We start from the raw sequence: 25373 nt of genomic DNA on the forward strand, positions 1-25373 counted from the left end.
TAAACCCCTGGGATGAGCTGGATGACAAAAACCCCCGAATTCCTTTAAACCCCCAAAACGTGCGGCAATAATTTTGCTTCCCTGGGTGCCCCCAGCCTCTGGGTGGGCTGGGGGATATTTTGGAGATTTTTGGCTTTTAATATTTTGATATTTTTGATATTGTGGCGGGGTGAAGCGCTTTGGGAGAAATTCCCGAGGTGCCAGGAGCGCATCCCGGTGTTCCACAGGCGCCTTTTCCGAGTTCTGCTGGAAACATCTGGCAAAAGTTGGGCACCAGGAGCTCGGGGAAGGCCGGGCTGGCAGCTCCTGGGAGATCCACGCCGGCAGCGTCGTGCCCGGCTGGCACAAAGCTCCCTCACAGAGGCGAAGGCGATGGAAGCAAATCTTACATGACACGTTTATTTTTGTCGTCTGTTTATTAGCTCAGAGCAAAAGCCCTGCCGCGCTGCATTGTGGGGGATTATGCAAATGAGGGGCGTCAAGACAATTAAAAAAGTAAAATGAAGTAAAGTAAAATAAAATAAAGTAAAATAAAATAAAAAAATTATAATAAAATATAATAAAATAAAGTAAAATAAAGTAAAATAAAGTAAAGTAAAGTAAAGTAAAATATCATAAAATAAAATAAAAAATATAATAAAATATAATAAAATAAAATAAAAAATAATAAAATATAATATAATAAAATAAAATAAAGTAAAATAAAGTAAAATAAAGTAAAGTAAAATAAAATAAAGTAAAATATCATAAAATAAAATAAAGTAAAATAAAATAAAAAAATATAATAAAATATAATATAATAAAATAAAATAAAGTAAAATAAAGTAAAATAAAGTAAAGTAAAGTAAAATATCATAAAATAAAATAAAGTAAAATAAAGTAAAGTAAAATAAAATAAAATAAAATAAAATAAAATAAAATAAAATAAAATAAAAGTCCAAGTGAGCACAATGTCAGAGCGGAGCAGATGCTGCAGAGGGCTCAGCACACTCCTGGACCAGCCATCCCATGCCCGGATCCAACATTATCATCCCAACCCTCCTGGCTCCTTGGACAACCCCAGCAGCTCATTAGGCCCGGCAGTTAATGAGCTGCCCGGCTCACCGGGGGAATTCATCAATTATCCCACCTTTATTTAAGGGGAGGATGCTCAGGCTGGGCCCTTCTCCATCCTCGCCGCACCCCTGCAGCCAAATTGAACAGCTAAAATCGGGATTTTTGGAGTTCTTTAGAGGGCAGAGAGCGTCCTTGCCCACCCGCAGGCATCTCCCGTGTGCCCGGGGCAGAGCAGCCCCGCTCTGCTGGCACTGCCAGGGCTGAGGTGGTGCCACAGGAGGAGGATCTGGCTCCCGAGCCCTTAAATCCCCGCTGAATCCCCCGATATTCCGCTGCCAGCCGGGATTTGGGAGCGCTGAGGTGCGGGGATAGCAACGAGCCTGGAAAATGAGAGAAAAGAACCCCAAAAAAATCCCAAATCCGACTTTGCTTTGCTTTGCCAAGCCCCGCAGGGCTCGGGATGGGTTTGGGATTTAATCCTGGCTGAGGTGACCCAGGGACAGCTCCTGGAAGTGGGAAAACGCCGTTCCCCCCCCCAAAAAAAACCCCAGGGGAATCCGCTTCCACCCTCACCCTGCTAATTACGCTCATTAGGGCAGCAATGAACTCCCAGCCCGAACCAGCCCGGTTATTTTTTTTTTTTTTTTTTTAATTCCCTCCCTGCTCAAAGCGCGCACCGGGGGGAGCTCGGGTGGGCTTTTTTTTTTTTTTTTATTTTATTTTTTAATTTTCCCTTGGAAAAAAAAAAAAAAAAAGGGAATTTTTCTCCTCCCAGGTCACAGAGAGGCTCTTTTGTGTCTGGGGCCGGAGACAAAGCAGGAAGGGGGAAAGGGGGAAAAACGAGATGGGAAAGCCGGGAAAAGGAGGGGAAAGGAGGGAAGAGGAGGGAAAAGGAGGGAAGAGGAGGGAAAAGGAGGGAAAAGGAGGAATCGGTGCCCAGCATGGGGGGCAGTGCCCCGGGCACCGCATCCACCGCGCGGGGAATGGGAAATTGCCGGGGATGCGCGGCTCGGGAGGCGAGAGATGCAGAGCCAGGAGATAATTTATGCACCAGCAAAGCTCGGGGCTGGCAGGAGGGAGGGATGGAGGGATGGAGAGGCCTCTCCCCATCGCCCCTTCGCCCGCCCCCTCCCGCCCCGCAATCCCCGCGTACAATTAGCGGGGCACCGCGCTCGGCAGCACCGCCGCTCCTCGGGCTTTTGTTCCTTCGCTCCTCCGCCTCGGCCGAGCCCTCCCCGGTGCCTCCCGTGAGCTCCCGGCCGGCGCCTCCTGAAGTTGCTTCGCACGATTATCTCTTCCTCCCTCCCCAAAAAAAAAAAAAAAAAAAAAAAAAGAAAAAGAATCGCTGGAGTCCCGCGGGACGAGAAAGGAAGGGAAAAGAAAAGGAAAAAAAAAAAAAAAAAAAGAGGAGGAAAGGAAAAAAAAAAAACCACCAAAAGTAAGACGGCTTTTTTTTTTTTGTTTGTTTGTTTGTTTTTTGGGGGGTGTTTTTCTCTGGTTTCCTTTGTTTCCTGCGGGAGTTGGGTGCGTGGGGGCACCCGGGGGACGCTCGGCCCGTTCCGGCATCCCCCCCGTTCCCCACCTGGGCAGCATCGCCAGCCCTGAGCATCCCGAGCTGAAAATGTGGGTTTAATATAATATTAATATATGGAATATGCGGGTTTAGTTCTCGTGGAGGTGTTGTGGTTGTGGCATGCTGTGGGGGGGAAAAAAAACCCCCAAAATGAAACTGGCTTTGTTTTGGGTGAAAATAATCCCGAACTGGCCAAAATGAATTTCTGCGAGGTTTATTCGCGCTGCATTCCCTTTATTTATGTTGACAGAGAATTCCATGCAACACATGTTAACGTAGTTAGCAGTTAATTACACGTGAGCTCGTTAACTCTTGCCTTGCGGGGCTGGAATGGGAATTGAAGTTTTTTTTATCACCGGGGCAGTGCGTGTGAGACCCTCGGGCATTGTTTGGGTGGGAATGAACCCCGCGGGAGGTGCGGTCCGGTTTGCGAAGGGCTCCGGGCAGGTTTGGAGCCGCTGGGTGCTGGAAAGGTGCGGGGGGAATCGGCGGAGCCGGAACCGCATCCAGCCGCTCCTTCCTCCGCGCGAACTTACGGCTGCGAGCCGCGAGAGGAGGATGAGGGAGGGAGAGGAAGGCTCCGCGAGCCCTCTCCGATGAGGTAATCCCAAAGAAAGATAAGGGGAGCGGTGCGTGTGCCGACCTGAGCGGTGATGTCAGCGGGGAAAAGCAGATGAAGGGCTGGGAGAGGGGAAATGCCGCGGGCTCGGCGTCACCTGGGGCCGCCGTTCGCTCAGGTGTGGGGGGGGGCCCAGGGGCTCTGGGGGTGCCCAGGGGGTCTGGGGGCTCCCAGGTGTGTGGGGGTGCTCAGGGGGCTCTCAGGTGTGTGGGGGCTCCTGAGGGGCTTTGGGGTCTCTCAGGTGTGTGGGGGTGCCCAGGGGTCTCTCAGGTGTGTGGGGGTGCCCAGGGGTCTGGGGGCTCTCAGGTGTGTGGGGGCTCCTGAGGGGGTCTGGGGGCTCTCAGGTGTGTGGGGGTGCCCAGGGGGCTCTCAGGTGTGTGGGGGTGCCCAGGGTGTCTGGGGGCTCTCAGGTGTGTGGGGGTGCCCAGGGTGTCTGGGGGCTCTCAGGTGTGTGGGGGCTCCTGAGGGGCTTTGGGGGCTCTCAGGTGTGTGGGGGCTCCTGAGGGGGTTTGGGGGCTCTCAGGTGTGTGGGGGTACCCAGGGGGTCTGGGGGCTCTCAGGTGTGTGGGGGTGCCCAGGGTGTCTGGGGGCTCCTGAGGGGGTCTGGGGGCTCTCAGGTGTGTGGGGGCTCCTGAGGGGGTCTGGGGGCTCTCAGGTGTGTGGGGGTGCCCAGGGGGGTTTGGGGGCTCTCAGGTGTGTGGGGGTGCCCAGGGGGCTCTCAGGTGTGTGGGGGTGCCCAGGGTGTCTGGGGGGCTCTCAGGTGTGTGGGGGTGCCCAGGGGCTTTGGGGGCTCTCAGGTGTCTGCGCTGCTCAGGAAAATGAGGTTTTTTTTTTCCCCTGCCAGAAGGGGAAAATTCGCTTTGAGAAAAAGGGAGGGTGAGCCCAGAGCTGATCCCTTTTCAGATGAGAGGGCAGGGAGTGCTCGGGTAGTGGCTCAAAAAATGTCCCCTCCCGGTGTCTGTGTGTGCCCAGGGAGGGTGGCAGAGCTGCAGCAGGGCTGGGCTGGCTCCAGACAGGGAGAGCAGCTCGGGGACACGTTTGGGACAGGTCCGGGTGTCCCCCGCAGGTGTGGCTGTCCCTCAGGAGGGGACAGTGGCACTCAGGGCCCTGCTCAGGGTGGGAGAGCTCAGGGATAGGTTTGGGTGTCCCCCACAGGTGTGGCTGTCACTTGGGAGGGGACGGTGGCACTCAGGGTGAGGGGAGCAGGGCAGGGACATGTTTGGTGTAGGTTTGGGACTGGTTTGAGTGTCCCTCAGGAGGGGACAGTGGCACTCAGGACCCTGCTCAGGTGAGGGGACAGGTTTAGGAGAGCTCTGGGTGTCCCTCGGGAGGGGACAGTGGCACTCAGGGTGAGGGGAGCAGCTCAGGACACGTTTGGGACACGTTTGGGACAGGTTTGAGTGTCCCTCGGGAGGGGACAGTGGCACTCAGGGCCCTGCCCAGGGCAGGGGACAGCTCGGGGTGGCAAAGGGACACTGGGTGCAGGTGAGTCCCTGCTGGGGATGAGAGGGGCCAGGCTGTGCCAGGCTGTGCCAGGGAGCAGCGGGATGGGAGCAGGCCCTGGGGACATCTCTTTCCTTGCCAAGTTTGTGCCCAGGGTGGTGTCCCTGGAGCCGCCCAGATGGGTTTGAGCCCACAGAAGGCTCCTCCCAGGGGGGCTGGGGTGGGCCCTGTGGGGCTGATGGTTTCACTTTTCCTTCACTTTTACCCCAGGGGGCTCAGCCTCACCTGGCCCTGCTCATTCCTGCTCGTGGCTTCACTCTGCCTTCACTTTTACCCCTGGACAAACCCCCAGGAGCTCAGCCTCACCTGTCCCTGCTCATTCCTGCTCATGGTCTTACCCCGGCTTCATTTTTACCCCTGGACAAACCCCCCAAGGGCTCCACCTCACCTGTCCCTGCTGATTCCTGCGCGTGGTTTAATCCTTCCTTCAATTTGCCCCTGGACAGAGCCCCAAGGGGCTCCATCCTCACCTGTCCCTGCTGATTCCTGCTCTCTGGTCCCTCCTGGCCGCTGAACCCTGAGCCCGTCTCCCCCAGCCCTGAGCTCTGGGGGCAGCAGGGATCTCCTCAGCAGGGTCCAGCCCCTGCACTGCCCAGGGCGGCTCAGCTGCAGCTCCACACCCCTGCCAGGGCCAGGCCATGCACCCCTGATCCCCAATGGAGCCAGAACATCAATCCCCCATCCCTGAGTGATCCAGGCCATCGGCCCTTCATCCCTGCCAGGGCCAGACCATTGAACCTGATCCAGATCCAGACCCAGACCATCAATCCCCTCTATCCCTGCCTGATCCAGGCCACTGAGTCTGACCCAGATCCAGACCCAGATCATCAATTCCCCCACCCCTGCCCCATCCAGACCATTGAACCTGATCCAGACCCAGATCATCAATTCCCCCATCCCTGCCCCATCCAGACCACTGAGTCTGACCCAGATCCAGACCCAGACCATCAATTCCCCCATCCAGACCACTGAGTCCGACCCAGATCCAGACCCAGATCATCAATTCCCCCATCCCTGCCTGATCCAGACCATTGAACCTGATCCAGATCCAGACCCAGATCATCAATCCCCATCCCTGCCCCATCCAGATCATCAATCCCTCCTCCCTGAGTGACCCAGACCCTTGAACTGACCCAGATCCAGATCCAGACCATCAATCCCCCATCCCTGAGTGATGCCCACCACTGAGCCCTCATCCCTGCCCCATCCAGACCATTGATCTCCCCATGCCCTGCTGGTCCAGACCACTGAGCCTGATCCAGATCCACACCCAGACCATCAATCCCCCATCCCTGAGTGATCCAGACCATCAATCCCCCATCCCTGAGTGATCCAGACCATCAATCCCCCATCCCTGCCCGATCCAGACCATCAATCCCCCATCCCTGCCCGATCCAGACCATCAATCCTCATCCCTGCCCCATCCAGACCATCAATCCTCCATCCCTTGCTGATCCAGCTTGAGATGCTCCCCAAAATCTGAGGGTTAAAGTTTAAAAATGCACCAGGGTTTGAGCTGCTCCCCCAAAATCTGAAGGTTAAACTTTAAAACTTTGGGGCATTTTTGGGAAGCTGAGATGGATTCTGTGCAGGTGACAGCTGCGAATGAGCCTCAGGAACGGTGCTGGGGTCTGTGGAGGATCCTCCTGAGCTCTGGTTTCGGGTTGGTTTGATTTGGGCGCTGCCATGTGGGTACCCAGGGGCTTCCCTGTACCCAGGGATTGCTGCAAATCCACCAGAGAGGATTCGAGAAGGGACTGAGAGCTCCAAAGGCACTTTTGGGGAGTTGAGATGGATTCTGTGCAGGTGACAGCTGTGAATGAGCCTCAGGAATGGTGCTGGGATCTGTGGAGGATCCTCCTGAGCTCTGGTTTTGGGTTGGTTTGGTTTGGGCACCCCAAGGGCCTCCCAGCTCCAGTGGGAATTCCCTCTGGGTGCCACAGGAGCTGCAAATCCAGCAGAGAGGCAGCAGGGACTGAGAGCTGAGAGCTCCAAATGCATCCTGGCCCAAACTCTGGCCTGAGCTGCTCCCCTAAATCTGAAGGTTAAACTTTAAAATTTTGGGGCATTTTTGGGAAGCTGGGATGGATTCTGTGCAGGTGACATCTGTGAATGAGCCTCGGGAACGGTGCTGGGGTCTGTGGAGGATCCTCCTGAGCTCTGATTTTGGGTGTTTTGATTTGGGCCCTGCCATGTGGGCACCCCAGGGGCCTCCCTGTACCCAGGGATTGCTGCAAATCCACCAGAGAGGATTTGAGGAGGAGCTGAGAGCTCCAAAGGCACTTTTGGGAAGTTGAGATGGATTCTGTGCAGGTGACAGCTGCCAATGAGCCTCAAGAATGCTGCTGGGCTCTCCTGAGCTCAGATTTTGGGTGGTTTGATTTGAGCACTGCCGTGTGGACAACACAGAGGCCTCCCTGCTCCAGAGGAGATTCCCAGAGGAGCACCCAGGGCTTGCTGCAAATCCACCAGAGAGGATTCGAGGAGGAGCTGAGAGCTCCAAAGGCACTTTTGGGAAGTTGAGATGGATTCTGTGCAGGTGACAACTGTGAATGAGCCTCAGGAACGGTGCTGGGGTCTGTGGAGGATCCTCCCAGGCTCTGATTTTGGGTGGTTTCATCAGGGATGGGAAGTCAGTGGTGGGGATCACTCAGGGATGGAGGATTGATGGTCTGGATGGGGCAGGGATGGGAGATTGATGGTCTGGATCTGGATCATTCATTCCCACTGGAGCCTCTCTGGGTGCCACGGGAGCACCCAGGGATTGCTGCAAATCCACCAGAGAGGATTCGAGGAGGAGCTGAGAGCTCCAAAGGCACTTTTGGGAAGTTGAGATGGATTCTGTGCAGGTGACAACTGTGAATGAGCCTCGGGAATGGTGCTGGGGTCTGTGGAGGATCCTCCTGAGCTCTGGTTTCGGGTGGGTTTGATTTGGGCACTGCCATGTGGGCACCCCAGGGGCCTCCCTGCTCCCACTGGAGCCTCTCTGGGTGCCACAGGAGCACCCAGGGATTGCTGCAAATCCACCAGAGAGGATTCGAGGAGGAGCTGAGAGCTCCAAAGGCACTTTTGGGAAGCTGGGATGGATTCTGTGGAGGTGAATGAGCCTCGGGAACGGGGTTGGCATCTCTGGAGGATCCTCCTGTGCTCTGATTTTGGGTTGGTTTGATTTGGGCACTGCCACGTGGGCACCAAGAGGCCTCTCTGCTCCAGAGGGAATTCCCACTGAGAGCTCCAAAGGCACTTTTGGGAAGCTGGGATGGCTTCTGCACAAGCTCTCAGAGCATCCCAAACATCCCCCGGGCCTGGAAAAACCAGGATAGAGCCCCCAGTGCCCCCGAGGAGCGAGGCAGGGAGTGCTGAAGGCAGCAAAGCCCTTTTCAAACACCGATCCGAGCTCCGAGAGTCTCCAAAGCGCGTTTGGTGCCTCCCCCTGGGGTTTCCAGGAGCAATCCCACCAGGAATGTGCCGCCAGGCTTTGTGCTGCTCAAACCTTGGCATTTTTTGGGGCAGCCGGGCCGATTTGAGGGCTGTGGGGGTTTTGTGAGAGCCCCCAGCGCCGTCCCCACCTCCCCAAGCTGCCCAAACCTCCCCCAGAGCAGCGCCTGGGACCGGGGAGCAGCACGGGGGAGGCTCTGAGCGTATCCAAGCTGCGGCGGGTTTTGGGCACCCTGTCAAATGTTCTCATTGTCCGACCCTTGTCCGGGCGCCAGGAAAACCCTTTGGGAAATTCCCCCTCCACCCGGCGCTCCGGCTGTAATTGCAGCAGAGGAATGCGGGGCTGGGAGCGCGGCCGCTCCCATCCCGAGCGTGGGTCCCACAAAGTTTGGGGTCTGCGGGGATCCGGGGACGTGTCCGTGATGGGATTGGGGGGGATCCGTAGGGATTGGGGTGATCTGTAGGGACAGGGGCTGAACTGAGTGGACTGGGTCTGCTCCATAGGGATTGGGGCTGATCTGTAGGGTTTTGGGGGTGATCCGTAGGGATTGAGGCTGTTCCATAGGGATTGGGGTTGATCTGTGGGATTGGAGATGTTCCATAGGGATTGGGGCTGATCTGTAGGGTTTGGGGGTGATGTTTAGGGTTTGGGGCTGTTCCATAGGGATTGGGAGGGATCTGTGGGATTGGGGATGTTCCATAGGGAATAGGGCTGTTTCATAGGGATTGGGGCTGTTCCATAGGGATTGGGGCTGATCTGTAGGGTTTGGGGGTGATCCACAGGGATTGGGGGTGATGTTTAGGGTTTGGGGCTGTTCCATAGGGATTGGGCGGGGGATCTGTAGGGTTTGGGGCTGTTCCATAGGGATTGGGGGGGATCTGTAGGGTTTGGGGGTGATCCGTAGGGTTTGGGGGTGATCCACAGGGATTGGGGGTGATGTTTAGGGTTTGGGGCTGTTCCATAGGGATTGGGCGGGGGATCTGTAGGGTTTGGGGCTGTTCCATAGGGATTGGGGGGGATCTGTAGGGTTTGGGGGTGATCCGTAGGGTTTGGGGGTGATCCACAGGGATTGGGGGTGATGTTTAGGGTTTGGGGCTGTTCCATAGGGATTGAGGGGGGGGATCTGTAGGGTTTGGGGGTGATCTGTGGGATTGGGGGTGATCTGTGGGGGTGATCTGTGGGATTGGGGATGTTCCATAGGGATTGGGGGGGATCTGTAGGGTTTGGGGGTGATTCATAGGGATTGGGGGTGATCTGTGGGATTGGGGGTGATCTGTGGGGGTGATCTGTGGGATTGGGGATGTTCCATAGGGATTGGGGGGGATCTGTAGGGTTTGGGGGTGATTCATAGGGATTGGGGGTGATCTGTGGGATTGGGGATGTTCCACAGGGATTGGGGCTGCTCCATAGGGATTGGGGCTGATCTGTAGGGTTTGGGGGTGATCCACAGGGATTGGGGGTGATGTTTAGGGATTGGGGCTGTTCCATAGGGATTGAGGGGGGGGGATCTGTAGGGTTTGGGGGTTATCTGTGGGATTGGGGGTGATCTGTGGGGGTGATCTGTGGGATTGGGGATGTTCCATAGGGATTGGGCGGGGGATCTGTAGGGTTTGGGGGTGATTCATAGGGATTGGGGGTGATCTGTGGGATTGGGGATGTTCCATAGGGATTGGGGGTGATCTGTAGGGATTGGGGCTGTTCCATAGGGTTTGAGGCTGTTCCATAGGGTTTGGGGGTGATCTGTAGGGTTTGGAGGGGGTCTGTAGGGATTGGGGATGATCTGTAGGGTTTGGGGCTGATTTGTAGGGATTGGGGGGGAATCTGTGGGATTGGGGCTGTTCCATATGAATTTGGGCTGTTCCGTAGGGTTTGGGGCTGTTCTGTAGGGCTTGGGGCTGTTCCATAGGAATTGGGTGTGATCTGTAGGATTTGGGGTTGTTCTGTAGGGTTTGGCGGGGACCTGTAGGGATTGAGGCTGATTTGTAGGGGTTGGGGGTGATCCATAGGGTTTGGGGCTTATCCATAGGGGCTTGAGGCCGTTCCATAGGGCTTGGGGCCATTCCATAGGGTTTGGGGGTGATCCATAGGGTTTGGGGGTGATCCATATGAATTTGGGCTGTTCTGTGGGGCTTGGGGCTGTTCTGTGGGGCTTGGGGCTGTTCTGTGGGGCTTGGGGCTGTTCTACAGGGTCTGGGGGTGATCTGTAGGGTTTGAGGTTGTTCTATAGGGCTTGGGGCCGTTCCATAGGGTTTGGGGGTGATCCATAGGGTTTTGGGGTGATCCATAGGGTTTGGGGCCGTTCCATAGGGTTTGGGGCTGATCCCTAGGGCTTGGGGCCGTTCTGTGGGGCTTGGGGCCGTTCTGTGGGGTTTGGGGCCGTTCTGTGGGGCTTGGGGCCGTTCCATAGGGTTTGGGGGTGATCCATAGGGCTTGGGGCCGTTCCGTGGGGCTTGGGGCCGTTCCATAGGATTTCCCATAGGATTTCCCATAGGTTTTGGGGGGCGCAGCGAGGGCTGCAGCGGGGTGAGCTCGGGGTGCCGCTGTCCGTGGGCCGTTCCGGGGGTTCGCGGCTCGCCGGCCCCAGCAGCAGCAGCAGCAGGACGTGAGTAATCTCCGCCGCACCGGGGGGAGGCACATCAAAGGCTCCGGGGGAGATACAAGAGGGTTTCTGCTTCACAGACCGGAGCGGCTGCACTTCAATAGCGCCTTTGTTAGCGGGCCTGGCATGGAGAAATACCTGACCCCGCTCCCTCCCTCCTTCCCTCCCTCCTCTCCCTGCCCCTCGCAGCGCACCCAGCCCCGGCGGCAGCCGCGGAAGGGTCCCCAAAAGGCTCAGAGCAGCGGGGCGAGCCCCCTGAGCATCACCCTGCCTCGGGGGATCGGGGAGGAGAGGATGGAGCGGGCGACGGCAGCGCCGTGCCAGCCCCGTGCCCGCTGGCGCCGCGCCCTCGCCGTGCCACGCTGCCAAAGGTGAGCTCAGCGCGCCCGGCTGGCGGCTCCGGGCACCCCTGGGCTCCCTGTGGCACGGACAGAGCGTGGTGGCACCGGGATGGACACGTGTCCTGGCGCTGCCGTGCTGGGGACAGGTCCGTGCCACCAGGGGCAGGTGGCCCTGCCAGGTGCCACCTCCGAGAGCCGCCAAGGAGAAAGTGATGGATTTGTCACTGTCCGTGATGGGATTGGGGGTGATATGTAGGGATTGGAGGGGATCTGTAGGGTTTGGGGCTGTTCCATATGAATTTGGGCTGTTCTGTAGGGCTTGGGGCTGATCCATAGGAATTGGGGGTGATCTGTAGGATTTGGGGTTGTTCTGTAGGGTTTGGCGGGGATCTGTAGGGTTTGGGGCTGATCCATAGGGATTGGAGCTGTTCTTTTGGGATTGGAGCTGTTCTCTTGGGATTGGGGCTCTTCCACAGGGACAGGGGCTGTTCTGTAGGAACTGGAGCTGTTCCATAGGGTTTGAGGGGGATCTGTAGGGTTTGGGGTTTATCTGTAGGGTTTGGGGTTGATCCATAGGGATTGAGGATGATCTGTAGGGATTGGAGTTGTTCCAAAGGGTTTGGGGTGATCTGTAGGGTTTAAGGGGGACCTGTAGGGTTTGGGGCTGTTCCATAAGAATTGGGGGTGATCTGTCGGGTTTGGGGTTTATCTGTAGGGTGTGGGGTTGATCCATAGGGATTGAGGATGATCTGTAGGGATTTTTGGGGGGATCTGTAGGAATTGGAGCTGTTCCATAGGGTTTGAGGGGGATCTGTAGTGTTTGAAGGGATCCGTAGGGTTTGGGGTTGATCCATAGGGATTGAGGATGATCTGTAGGGTTTGGGGCTGTTCCATAGGGATTGAGGATGATCTGTAGGGATTGGGGGGGATCTGTAGGAATTGGAGTTGTTCCATAGGGTTTGGGATGATCTGTCGGGTTTGGGGTTTATCTGTAGGGTGTGGGGTTGATCCATAGGGATTGAGGATGATCTCTAGGGATTTTTGGGGGATCTGTAGGAATTGGAGTTGTTCCATAGGGTTTGAGGGGGATCTGTAGGAGGGTTTGGGGGGATCTGTAGGGTTTGGGGCTGATCCATAGGAACTGTGGATAATCCACAGCGATTGGGGGGTGATCTGTAGCATCTGGGGCTGTTCCTTAGGGTTTGGGGCTGTTCTGTAGGGTTTGAGGCTGATCCATAGGGATTGGCGCCGTTCCATAGGATTTGGGGCTGATCCATAGGGACTGGGACTATTCCAGAGGATTTGGGGATGTTCTGCAGGGTTTGGGGCTGTTCCACAGGGAGTGCCCTGCCCACGCAGGGCAGGGATCCATCTGGGGGTCCTGCTGTGCCCCCCGCACCTGGGCAGTTCCCCAGAGATCTCCCCAGCACTGCACCTGCTCCCAGGGATGGGATTTTGGGGTGCTCCGGAGCATCCCCGTTTTTTGGGGTACCAGAGAGGGGGGGATGACCCCATCCTGGGGAGGGGCTGGAGGGTCCCGTGGCCGTGTCGCGGGTGGGACACCCTGTGACCCTTCCCCCTCGCCATTCAGGGGAGAAAAAAGAGGGAAAACCTTGGGAAATCGCCAGCTCAGAGCTGCCCCGGCCCCGGGAGCTCTTTGAGGGTCACGGAGGTGTTTGTGTTCTTTGGTGCTGCAAACCGCAGAGATTCCCTCCCTGAGAACCTGGGTTTCCAAAAACCTGCATTTCTGAGAGCCTGGATTTCCCAAGAATTCTGGGAATTTCCCACCCCGACCTCATCAGCCTCCGGCAATTAATGAATTAACAGCCGCTGATGAGCGCGGGGTCTTGGCAGGGGAGAGAGCTTGGCCAGGGACACCTGGGCACTCTTGGTGCCACCCCAGGTGTGGAGAGCTCATCTAGGGACAACCTGGGCACTGCTGGTGCCACCAAGGAGCCTCCCCAGGTGTGCAGAGCTGTCCCAGGGACAACCTGAGCGCTTCTGGTGCCACCCCATGACCTTCCTCAGGCGCAGAGATCTTGTCCAGGGACACTCCTGGTGCCACCCCCTGGTACAGAGAGCTCTCCCAGGGACACCTGGGCACTCCTGATGGCACCCCAGGTGTGGAGAGCTCATCTAGGGACAACCTGGGCACTGCTGGTGCCACCCCAGGAGCCTCCCCAGGTGCGGAGAACTCATCCAGGGACAACCTGGGCACTGCTGGTGCCACCCCCAGGTGTGGCAATCTCTCCCAGGGACACCTGGGCACTGCTTGTGCCACCCGAGGAACTTCCTCAGGTGCAGAGATCTTGTCCAGGGACACTCCTGGTGCCACCCCAGGTGTGGAAAGCTCGTCTGGGGACAGCCTGGGCACTCTTGGTGCCACCCCAGGTGCAGAGAGCTCGTCCAGGGACAACCTGGGCACTGCTGGTGCCACCCCCAGGTGTGGCAATCTCTCCCAGGGACACCTGGGCACTGCTTGTGCCACCCGAGGAACTTCCTCAGGTGCAGAGATCTTGTCCAGGGACACTCCTGGTGCCACCCCAGGTGTGGAAAGCTCGTCTGGGGACAGCCTGGGCACTCTTGGTGCCACCCCAGGTGCAGAGAGCTCGTCCAGGGACAACCTGGGCACTGCTGGTGCCACCCCCAGGTGCAGAGAGCTCTCCCAGGGACACCTGGGCACTGCTTGTGCCACCCGAGGAACTTCCTCAGGTGCAGAGATCTTGTCCAGGGACACTCCTGGTGCCACCCCAGGTGTGGAAAGCTCGTCTAGGGACAGCCTGGGCACTCTTGGTGCCACCCCAGGAGCTTCCCCGAGGTTTTCCCGCGGGATCAGCGCCGAGCCCGGCTCCTGGTGGCGTCGCCTCGTCCCGAGCGCCTCTTTTGGTGGCTCCAGAGACAGAAACTCCCCCGAAAAGGCCCAGGGAGGGGGGGAAGGAGGGTTGGCAGCCAGACCTTTCTTTGGGCCTTTGTGTGAGCCCACAAAGGCGGCTCTGTTGGGTGAACCTGGCCGAGCGTCCGCCCCTGCAGCCAGGTGAGCTGTGGGGCAGCTCCTGCAGCTCCCGCTCCTGGCCCGCTCCCTTTATGGACCAAAAGTCAGATTTTCACAAGAAAATCTGCAGGATTTTCTTCTGCTGGGCACGGGGAGGTGGCACTTGGAGGTGAGTGTCCCTAAAAATGGGATTTATCTTTGTCCCTAAAAATGGGATTTATGGTGAGCTCTGGGGCAGTGGGGTCACCGCGGAGCTGCAGCTCCTGCTCCTGGCCCAGTCCCCTGGTGGCCCAAAAAGTTGGATTTTCACAAGAAAATCTGCGGGATTTTCTTCTGCAGGGCAGAGGGAGGCTGCACTTGGAGGTGAGTGTTTGTCCCTAAAAATGGGATTTATCTTTGTCCCTAAAAATGGGATCTTTGTCCCTAAAAATGGGATTTATCCCACGGGCTCCAGCAGCTCCTCCTCCTTGGTTTTGGGGTGGGAGCCCAGCCTGGATTTGGGGTGGGAACCTGGCCTGGAATTGGGGTGGGAACCCAGCCTGGATTTGGGGGGAGAACCAACCCTGGATTTGGGGGGAGAACCCACTGTGGTTTTTGGATGGGAGCCCAACCTGGTTTAGTGGGGAAAACTCAGCCTGGAATTGGGATGGGAACCCAGCCTGGATTTGGGATGGGAACCCAGCCTGGATTTGGGATGGGAAACCACCATGGTTTTGGGGTGAGAACTCACCCTGGTACTGGGATGGGAGCCCAGCCTAGATTTGGGGTGAGAATTCACCCTGGTTTTAGGATGGGAGCCCAGCCTGGTTTTGGCATGAGAACTAACTCACCCTGGTTTTGAGATGGGAGCCCAGCCTGGCTTTGGGATGAAAACTCACCCTGGTTTTGGGGTGGGAACCCACCATGGTTTCAGGATGGGAGCCCAGCCCGGGTTTGGGATTGGAGCCCAGCCTGGCTTTGGGATGAGAGCCCAGCCTGGATGTGGGATGGAAGCCCAGCTTAGTTTTGGGGTGAAAACCAACCCTGATTTTGAGGTGGGAACCCAGCCTGGATTTGGGATGAGAATTCACCCTGGTTTTGGGGTGGGAACCCACTGTGTTTTGAGATGGGAACATAGCCTGGCTTTGGGATGGAAGCCCAGCTTGGTTTTGGGGTGAGAACCAACCCTGATTTTGGGGTGGGAACCCAGCCTGGTTTGGGGATAGGGGATAGGAGGCCAATCTGGTTTTGGGATGGGACTTCACCATGGTTTTTGGATGGGAGCCCACTCTGGTTTAGTGGGGGAAGCCCAGCCTGGATTTGGGATGGGAACCCAGCCTGGATTTTAGGGGAGAACCCACTGTGGTTTTGGGGTGGGAGCCCAGCCTGGATTTGGGATGGGAACCCACCATGGCTTTGGGATGGGAACACACCACGGTTTTGGGATTGGAACCCAGTCTGGCTTTAGGATGGGAGCCCAGCCTGGTTTTGAGATGAGAATTCACCCTAATTTTGTGGGGGGAGCCCAGCCTGGTTTTGGGGCAGGAGCCCAGCCTGGTTTTGGGGCAGGAGCCCAGCCTGGCTTTGGGTTTGCGCTCCCAGCTGCTCACAGGGAGCGAGGACAGCTGATCCCAAAGAATTGTTTTTCCCCCGTTCTCCCTTCCCTCTCCCCTCCCTTTCCCCAGACCGCTGCCTCTCCTGTCAAGCCCTCTGCTGTGGCCTATGGCTTTTTATTCCTATGTGATGCTTTCCCGAACTCATGTAGGGCGAAAAGCCATGGGCTACACGGGGGAGGGACTGCACCTTCCAGGCACCTCCCCACGGCCTCCCCGAGCCCCTCCTGAGCCCCTGGGACTGATCTGGGGGCAAACAAGCACTGAAAGGGGGCACTGAAGCCTTGCAGGGCTTCGCAGAGGGGTGGGGACACAAAAGGCACCCGGGGGCGGTGGGGCTGTCCCCATTCAGCGCCAGCCGAGGGAGAGGTTTTTGTGTTTTGTGGTGTTTTGGAGCTTTTCCAACATGGTTCAAAGCATCCCCACCTGCATCCCCTGGAATAAAAGCGCCAGGAAGAGGCCGAGGGCATTTCTGAGGGCATTTCCAGGGGCATTTCCAAGGGCGTTTCCAAGGGTTGTGGGTGCTGCCCAGGTTGGGGACAAGGGGGTTCAGGGAAGTTTTGGCGCCTCAGAAATTGGGGTTTGTGGCACCAGGGGCTGTCCCCACAGCTGCCAGGGGGTCGTGGCCTGGTTGGCGTCACCGGGGTGGGGAGGGGAGGTGGTGGCCAGGAGCAGGAGAGGAGGAGGAGGATGAGTTCAAATCCAGGGCAGGGCTTGGAAAATCGGGGTTTGTAAAAGTGCAAAGGCAAAGTCTGCTGGTCTGGGGGGTGGGAGATGAGGGGGGGCTTCAGATCCCACCCTATAGACCCTATTCCTGCAACATCCCACCCCACAGACCCCATTCCATAGATCCCATCCCACAGACACCGTTTACACAGATCCCACCCTAGGGACTCCACTCCTGCAGATCCCACTGCCATTGACCCTATTCCCATAGATTCCACCCCACAAACCCCATTTACACAAACCTCATCCCACAGACCCCATTCCTTCAGATCCCACTGCCATGGACCCCATTCCTGCAGACCCCATCCCACAGACCCTGCTCCTGCTGATCCTATCCCACAGATCCCATCCCACAGACCCCATTTGCACAAACCCCCTCCCACAGACCCCACCCCATACACCCCATTCCCACAAATCCCATCCCATTCTTGCAGATTCCATTTCCACAGGCCCCATTCCACAGATCCCGCCCCACAGGCCCCATTTACACAATCCCCGCCTCACAGACCCCACAGATCCCATCCCATGGACCCCATTTACACAATCCCTACCTCACAGATCCTGCCCCACAGACCCCATTTACACAAACCCCATTTACACAATCCCCACCTCACGGACCCCATCTCATACACCCCGTTCCCACAAATCCCATCCCATTCCTGCTGATCTCACCCCAAAGACCCCACAGACCCCATTTACACAGACCCCATTTACACAGACCCCACCCCACAGGCCCCATTTACACAATCCCGACCCCACACACCCCACAGACCCCACCCCACAGGCCCCATTTACACAGACTCTACCCCACAGACCCTATTTAACCAAACCACACCTCATAGATCCTATCCCACACACCCCGTTTTCAAAACCCCATTTACCCAGACCCCACCCCACAGACTCCATTCCCACACACCCCATTTACACAAATCTCACCCCACAGACCCCACAAACCCCATTTACACAAATCCCATCCCACAATCCCCACCCCACAGATCCCACCTCACACACCCCATTTACACAAACCCCATTTACCCAGACCGTATCCCACAGACTCCATTTACAAAAATCCCACCCCACAGACCCCACAGACCCCATTTCCACAAACCCCACCCCACAGACCCCATCCCCACAGACCCCATTCCCACTGATCCCACCCCACAGACCCCATTTCCAAAATCCCCACCCCACAGACCCCACAGATCCCATCCCATAGACCCCATTTACATAAACCTCACCCCACAGACCCCATAAACCCCATTTCACAATCCCCACCCCACAGACCCCTTTCCCATTGATCCCACCCCACAGACCCATTTACACAATCCCCATCCCACAGACCCCATCCCACAGACCCCATCCCATTGATCCCACCCCACAGACCCCATTTACACAATCCCCACCCCACAGACCCCATCCCACAGATCCCATTCCCACTGATCCCACCCCACAGACCCCATTCCCACAGACCCCATCCCATAGATCCCACCCCACAGACCCCATTCCCACAGACCCCATTTACACAATCCCCACCCCACAGACCCCATTTACACAATCCTCACCCCACAGACCCCATTCCCACAGACCCCATTTCCACAATCCCCACCCACAGACCCCATTTACACAATCCTCACCCCACAGACCCCATTTACACAATCCCCACCCCACAGACCCCATCCCACCCCTGCAGCCCCCACCACCACCCCACACGCCCCTGTGGGGTTTCCCCCTCCCTCCCGAGCAGGAAACGAGCAATTTCTCCCTTCTTTAGTTGCTCTTTTCTCGCTTCCTGAGCTTTGACTCATTTGGGTGTCAGGCTTTCAAGTTTATTTCACCAGCCTGGAATGCATCTTTAAAAATAATAGTCCTTGGAAGGGAAAAAAAAAATATAAAAAAAGGGAAAAAAAACTGAGGTTCAGCTGTAATCCCATGACTCAAGGAGGTGTGGAAGGAAGAAAATCATGAAATCCCATGAGTTCCAACAATGAGAGCAGGAAAGCTGGCACATAAATCATCAGAACCAAACACCATCCGTCAAAATGAAAGGAATTAAGCCAATCTCGCCGGGCTGTTTTAATTAATTTTTAATGAGGATTTGCTCATTCAGAAAATTCACCCGTGACAATGCCTGGCCCGAGCCATTCAGGGGGACACGCTTGGCTTGGCCCCTCTGTCCCCACCCCCCAGAACTGCTCCAAATGGGAATGGGATCATGGAGTGAGGGTGCCAAGGAGAGGAGAGCGGGGCCAACCAACCAAAACCACCCCAGGTTTGGTCATTTGGCTTTGTTGCACCCCAAAATGTTGTGTTGAGGAGGAAAATCCTCTCTGGATGGTCCCTGGAATGATTTGGTGGGAAGGGACCTTAAAATTCATCCCAGGTTGCTTCAAACCCCATCCAACCCCACCTTGGGCACTTCCAGGGATGGGATAACCCCAAATCTCAAGCTTGGCTTGGCCCTCTGTCCCCCACCCTGGGGCTGCTCCAAATGGGAACGGGATCATGGAGTGAGGGTGCCAAGGAGAGGAGAGGGGGCCAACCAACCAAAACAACCCCAGGTTTGGTAATTTGGCTTTGTTGCACCCCAAAATGTTGTGGTGAGGAAGAAAATCCTCTCTGGATGGTCCCTGCTTGTCACCACAGGGATTCCTGGAAGCAAAATCCTCTCTGGATGGTCCGTGGAATGATTTGGTGGGAAAGGACCTTAAAGCTCATCCCAGATTCCTCCAAGCCCCATCCAACCCCACCTTGGACACTTCCAGGGATGGGATAACCCCAAATCTCAAGCTTGGCTTGGCCCCTCTGTCCCCACCCTGGGGCTGCTCCAAATGGGAATGGGATCATGGAGTGAGGGTGCCAAGGAGAGGAGAGCGGGGCCAACCAACCAAAACCACACCAGGTTTGGTAATTCGGCTTTGTTGCACCCCAAAATATTGTGGTGAGGAAGAAAATCCTCTCTGGAACGATTTGGTGGGAAGGAACCCTAAAATTCATCCCAGGTTGCTTCAAACCCCACCCAACCCCACCTTGGGCACTTCCAGGGGTGGGATAACCTCAAATTTCCTGTTGATATTTTGGAGCCTGCCGTAGGTGAAGCAAGTCCAAGCAGGAATGTGGAAGCACAGAGGCAGAAGTTCCCAAATTCAGCCCGAATCTTGGAATTTGCAGGCTCAGGGCACCAGCTCCCAAATTCAACCCAAATTTTGGAATTTGCAGGCTCAGGGCAGCAGCTCCCAGATTTTGGCTGAGTAATGTGAAGGCACAAGGCACCTGCTCCCAAATTCATCTCAAATTTTGGAATGTGCAGGTTCAGGGCACCAGCTCCCAAATTCAGCCCAAATTTTAGAATGTGCAGGCCCAGGGGCAGCAACTCCTAAATTTTGGCTCAGAAATGTGCAGGCACAGGGTGTCAGCTCCCAAATTCAGCCCAAATTTTGGAATTTGAAAGCACTGGGACAGCAGGCTCCCAAATTCTGCTGAAATTTTGGCTCAGGAATGCGCAGGCATGGAGCCCAAATTTTGGAATTTGCAGGCGCAGAGGCACCAGCTCCCAAATTCATCCCAAATTTTGCAATTTGCAGCCCCAAATTCCCTCTGGGATCAGCCTGGCCATGTAGGGAAGCAGCAGCACCTCCCTGCTGGGTCACCCAGCCCCGCTGCTCTCGGTGCCAGGGGATAATCTGGGTGCCAGTTATGAATATTTTATGAATATTATTTTATGAATATTATAAAAATTATGAATATTTTAATTACAGCCTGATGATAATGAGCAGAAAAGCAGTTTGCCAATCAAAGCTGAGCCCTGTGGGACACTCAGCCCCTCTGGGAGGGTTGGTGCTCACATGGGATTTTCCAGGGGGGGAAAATGATGCTCAGGAAGAATCAGGAAATTAAAATCCACGTCAAATCCCAAATATCCTTGGCCCAAACCATGTTGGATATTTTCCCTCAGAGGGTTCAGTTCCTCAAATGCTGATCCCCACCCAAATTGGGGAAACCAGGGGAAGTTTTGCGCTGATAATTCACCAAATCAAAGAGGAAAAAAGGACAAATCTGGGAATTATTTGTCAGCTCTGCCGGATATTTTATTTCAAAAAATCAAAAGTTTTTTATTTTTTTTTGGATGGAGAAGAACCAGGAAATTAAAATCCATGTTAAATCCCAAATCCTCGACCCAAACCATGCCTGGATGTGAGGAGTTGGTGTTGGATATTTTCCCTCAGAGGCTTCAGCTCCTCCAGTGCTGATCCCACCCCAAATTGGGAAAAAATGGGGGAAGTTTTGCACTGATAATTCCCCAAAATAAAAGAGGAAAAAAGGAGAAATCCGTGAATCATTTATCCAGCTCTGCCAGATATTTTATTTTTAAAAAATTAAATTTATTTTTTCATTTTTTGGGTGGGGAATTTGGGCTGCACCGGTTGTGCCACCTTCCTCCTCCTCCTCCTCCTCCTCCTCCTGGTTTCCTGGGAATGGATTATTTAGGAACTGGTGGGGCCACCGGTGCTGAGTCAGCCCCGAGCTAATGAACACCCCGGCTGCCCATTTGAAATTTATTGCACCTATTAATTACAACCATTAGCTGCAGCCGCTGAAATTTTTATAATGAGGGCCCCGGCGAGTTCGCCTCGCCAGCAGCAAATTAAACCGCGTGGGGGGGGAAAGAATCAATGGCATCAGCAGACTTTGCAGGAGCGATGTTTTAATTAGCGATTCTCTGCAAACATGCCAGGCAACATCTTCTGCCTTCATTATCTCCCCTTAAAGGGATGGAGCTGCTTTTCAGGCCGGGTTTTATTCCCCTCCTCTGTTGTTGGGTTTTTAATGCTCTGCTGCTCGTTAGAGAAGCGGCTTTGAAGTGGGGTTTGGCTCAGGGTTGGTTGTAAGCAGCGAAAATCTGAGTTTTTTGGAGTTTTTAAAAATTTTTTTTTTGGGGGGGGGGGAAACATAAAAAGCCAGGCTAGGAAATAATGGGTTTGAAAAGTTGGGTGGGAAAATGTTGAATTGGGTGGATTTTGGGGCTGGGAGGAGGAAGGGGAGGATGAGGAGTGTGGGAAAGGGGTTGTGTCCACACAGGTCGTGTCCACATATAAATGAATAATTAAAAAAAAAAGTATTTATTTATCTATAAATTCTATCTTTTATTTATATATCTATAATTATATATATTTATAGATATAAATTTTATAAATATAATGTATTACATATGTAATATATAATTATATATACAATATATTATATATATTATATATATCATATATACCATATATAATATATATTATAGAATAGTATATAATGTATAATATACATTTATATATATATAAATTATATATATATACACATATACATACATATATATACATATATATGCATATACATACATATACATATATATACATATACATACATATACATATATATACATATACATACATATACATATATATACATATACATACATACATATATATATACATATACATATATACATATATATAAATTTATATATAAATTTATCTGAGAAAATAAATATAAATGTCCCAACACAGAGTTCTGAGAGGCAGGAGCTGAAGTTTGGGAGCTTAAAAATTAAAGGAACAAAAAATCCCCAAAATTCCAGAACTCCCTGGAGGGAGCATCCCCATCACCCAGAAACGCCCAGGATTCAGCAGTGAAGGCTGAATGTTTCAATATTCAATATATTCAATATTTAAAATATTCAAGATTCAATATTTCAGTTGGGTATTGGATTGGTAAATTCAATACCCAATTGAATATATTGGGTTTATTCAATCAATTCAGCTTTGACTGAAAAACTTGATGGAGCAGTTATGATGAAAGGCAAATGAAATTATTATTTTTTAATCTTTTTTTCTCTGTTTCATCACAAATAATTTAATTCCTTTCTGGAATTGAAACACAGCCTGGATTTCCATTGCAAATCTCTTTTCCCAAGGAGAGGGGCCCAACAAAAGGCAGCTCTGAAATCGAAGAGTTTGAGTGCAAAACTTGTTGTTTTTTCCAACATATTCCCCAAAAAGTGAATTTTTTATGTGTGTCTCCCAGAAATAGGAAAGCTGAGGGAGGAAATCCTCTGAAATATGGGAGTTTGAATGCAAAATTTGCTGGTTTTTCAACAGATTCCCTAAAAAGAGAATTTTTTAAATTGGTATAAATTGGGTATATTCAATCAAAATCCCTTTGATTTTTCAATCAAAGCTGAATTGATTAAATATACCCAATATATTCAATTGTATTTATCAATCCAATACCCAATTGAATATATTGAATATTGAATATTTAAGGAGGATGTCTCTCAGATACAGGAAAGCTGAAGGAGAAAAACCTCTGAAATCGAGGAGTTCGAACGCAAAACTTGCTGGTTTTCCCAACAGATTGCCTAAAAAGTGAATTTTTTAAAGAAAGTATCTCCAAGAAATAGGAAAACTAAGGGAGAAAAATCAAATGGAATGGAAGGTGCTGGTACCTGAGCGTCCCACAGGGGCTGGTGTCACCTGCGAGTGTCACCTGAGCCCGGCCACCCCTGTGCCCTTCCCTCCTGGCGCCAGCAGCTCCCGATGCCCGACAAACCCAGGAAAAATGGGAATTTTCTTGAGGGGCAGACTCGCTCCAGCTGCTCCACAAAGACGTTTTTCCTGGCTCAGGAAAAGTGACATTTTTTGACGGCAGCCAGCTCCCAATTCATCACCGCGACAGTGACAAACGCGGCCCGGGGTGATGCACTTGGCTGAGAGAGAATTCTCCGGCTTTACATTTTTAATGCTCCGCTCGTTTTCTCCCAGTTTCATCCCCGGGATCTTCTGCCTTGAATGGAAAGGGCAGCGCAGGGGCTGGCTCCCGTCAGCGCTCCCCAAACCAGCCCATTGCATTTTTATTTTTCATTATTCCCGCTCCTCCGCCATCCCTTTTTTTTTTGCACCTTTTCAAGGGGAACAGCCTCAGCCGGGCCGCTCCATTCTCCGCGGCTCATTCATCATTGTCCCCCGCCTGAATGCGAGGCACGGGGTCAGCCTGAAAAGCTCCAAACCCCTCTGAAAACATCTCAAAAGGGCCCTGGGGGGACCCCCCAGGCTCTCGGGGGGGGTTTTGTGTCTGTAAAAGGAGCTGGAGGGGGGACACGGGGACGTGGGGTGGCACAGGGGACCTGCCTGGGAGGTCTGGGCTGCTCTGGGGATTATGGGCAGCGTGGTTTATTTTGGTTATTGAACAGCTCCGGAGAGGGGAGAGGATGGGGCAGGGATGGGTGGGCAGGGATGGAGCGGCCCCCGCAGTGTCCCTGTCCCCTCCTGCTCCCCCTTGTCCCCCTCTGTCCTCTCTTGTCCCCTCCTGTCTCTTGGCACAAAATACAAAATGTTTTCCACCCTGGTAATAAATAAGAATAGGAGAGTGGAAGATTCTTCCTCGCAGATGCTCTGTAAGATTAGCCAGGCTTTCTGGGCCTTTTTCTCAGATAAATTATATATATATAAGTATATCTATATATATATATAGATATATATATGTATGTATATATATGTATACATATGTATGTGTGTATGTATATGTGTATATATGTATGTATATGTATATATATATGTATATATATGTATATGTATATATATGTATATGTATATATATATGTATATACGTATGTATATATGTATTTGTATATATATGTATATATATGTATATATATGTATATATATGTATATATAGTTATAAATGTAATTGCATATAAAATTTATATCTATATATAAATGTACACATAATTTTTATATCTAATATACAATGTACAGTATATATTATATATGTATAGTAATTATTATATTTTATAGATACATTTATTTACTTATTTATTCATTAAATGTATTACATATAAATAAAATGTATAGGATATATAAGTATATGTTTTATAGATAAAAATATATACTTATATTTATATATTATATATATACTTATGTTTATACAGACATATACTTATGTATACTTGTATTTTTATTAAAAGTATATATTTTTATATATAAATTTATCTGAGAAAATAATTTTCTTCTTCATTATATATATATAGAAGGGAGGGAGGGAGGAAGGGAGGAGAGGAGAGGAAAGGAAAGGAGAGGAAAGGAGAGGAAAGGAAAGGAAAGGAAAGGAAAGGAAAGGAAAGGAAAGGAAAGGAAAGGAAAGGAAAGGAAAGGAAAGGAAAGGAAAGGAAAGGAAAGGAAAGGAAAGGAAAGGAAAGGAAAGGAAAGGAAAGGAAAGGAAAGGAAAGGAAAGGAAAGGAAAGATGGATGGATGGATGGATGGATGGATGGATGGATGGATGGATGGATGGATGGATGGATGGATGGATGGATGGATGGATGGATGGATGGATGGGTGGATGGGTGGATGGATGGATGTGCTGTGTCCCCAGCCCAAGGTGATGCCCCAGTTTGGGATTTTGGGGCTGTGCACCCCCAGTTTGCTGCCCTCCCTCCTCTCCCTGTCCCCCTCCAGGTCTCTGGATTCTCCAGCTCCCGGTGATGCCCCAGTTCACCTTCGCCTGTTTCTGCGGCCTCCACGGCTTCTGCAAGATGAAGAGGAAGAAGGAGGAGGCCGGTGGGGGGCAGGAGACGGCCGTGTGAGGGGCGGGACCCCTCCTGTCACCCCGGTATGCCGGGGGACATCGGGCGTCTCCTTGTCACCCCTGTGAGGAGCAGCTCCCCGTGGGGTCAGCTCTGCCTGCCCTGTCTGTGGGGTTTTGGGGGGCTCAGGGGCTGAAATAAAGGGTGCGGGGTGGTGGTGGCAGGGGAAGGGAGCTGGGGGAGCAGGGGCTGGGGAGCAGGGGAGGGCTGCGTGATCTGCTCAGTTATCCCAGAGATTCTCCATTCATCCCACTGATCATCCATTGATCCCGTAGATTCTTCATTTATCCCACAGATTCTCTATTTATCCCA

The 25373-nt window shown here is 53.0% G+C and overlaps 1 protein-coding gene across 2 annotated transcripts in view; it reads left to right on the plus strand.

Moving 5' to 3' along the window:
* Positions 1-25134, plus strand: part of BLACAT1 (BLACAT1 overlapping LEMD1 locus) — a 44791-nt gene extending 19657 nt beyond the window's left edge. The window contains exons 1-2 of one of the 2 annotated variants that reach the window (XM_063178055.1): positions 14041-14291; positions 24934-25134. In XM_063178055.1, the coding sequence (XP_063034125.1) occupies positions 24960-25061 (102 nt within the window). In that variant the 5' untranslated portion in view covers positions 14041-14291; positions 24934-24959 and the 3' untranslated portion in view covers positions 25062-25134. Of the gene's footprint in view, positions 1-14040; positions 14292-24933 lie in introns of those variants that run through there. The other variant, XM_063178056.1, reaches the window with a different exon arrangement.
* Positions 25135-25373: the final 239 nt, after the last annotated feature.

The sequence above is a fragment of the Melospiza melodia genome, chromosome 28 (genome assembly GCF_035770615.1).
Source record: "Melospiza melodia melodia isolate bMelMel2 chromosome 28, bMelMel2.pri, whole genome shotgun sequence".
Classification (NCBI taxonomy): Eukaryota; Metazoa; Chordata; class Aves; order Passeriformes; family Passerellidae; genus Melospiza; species Melospiza melodia.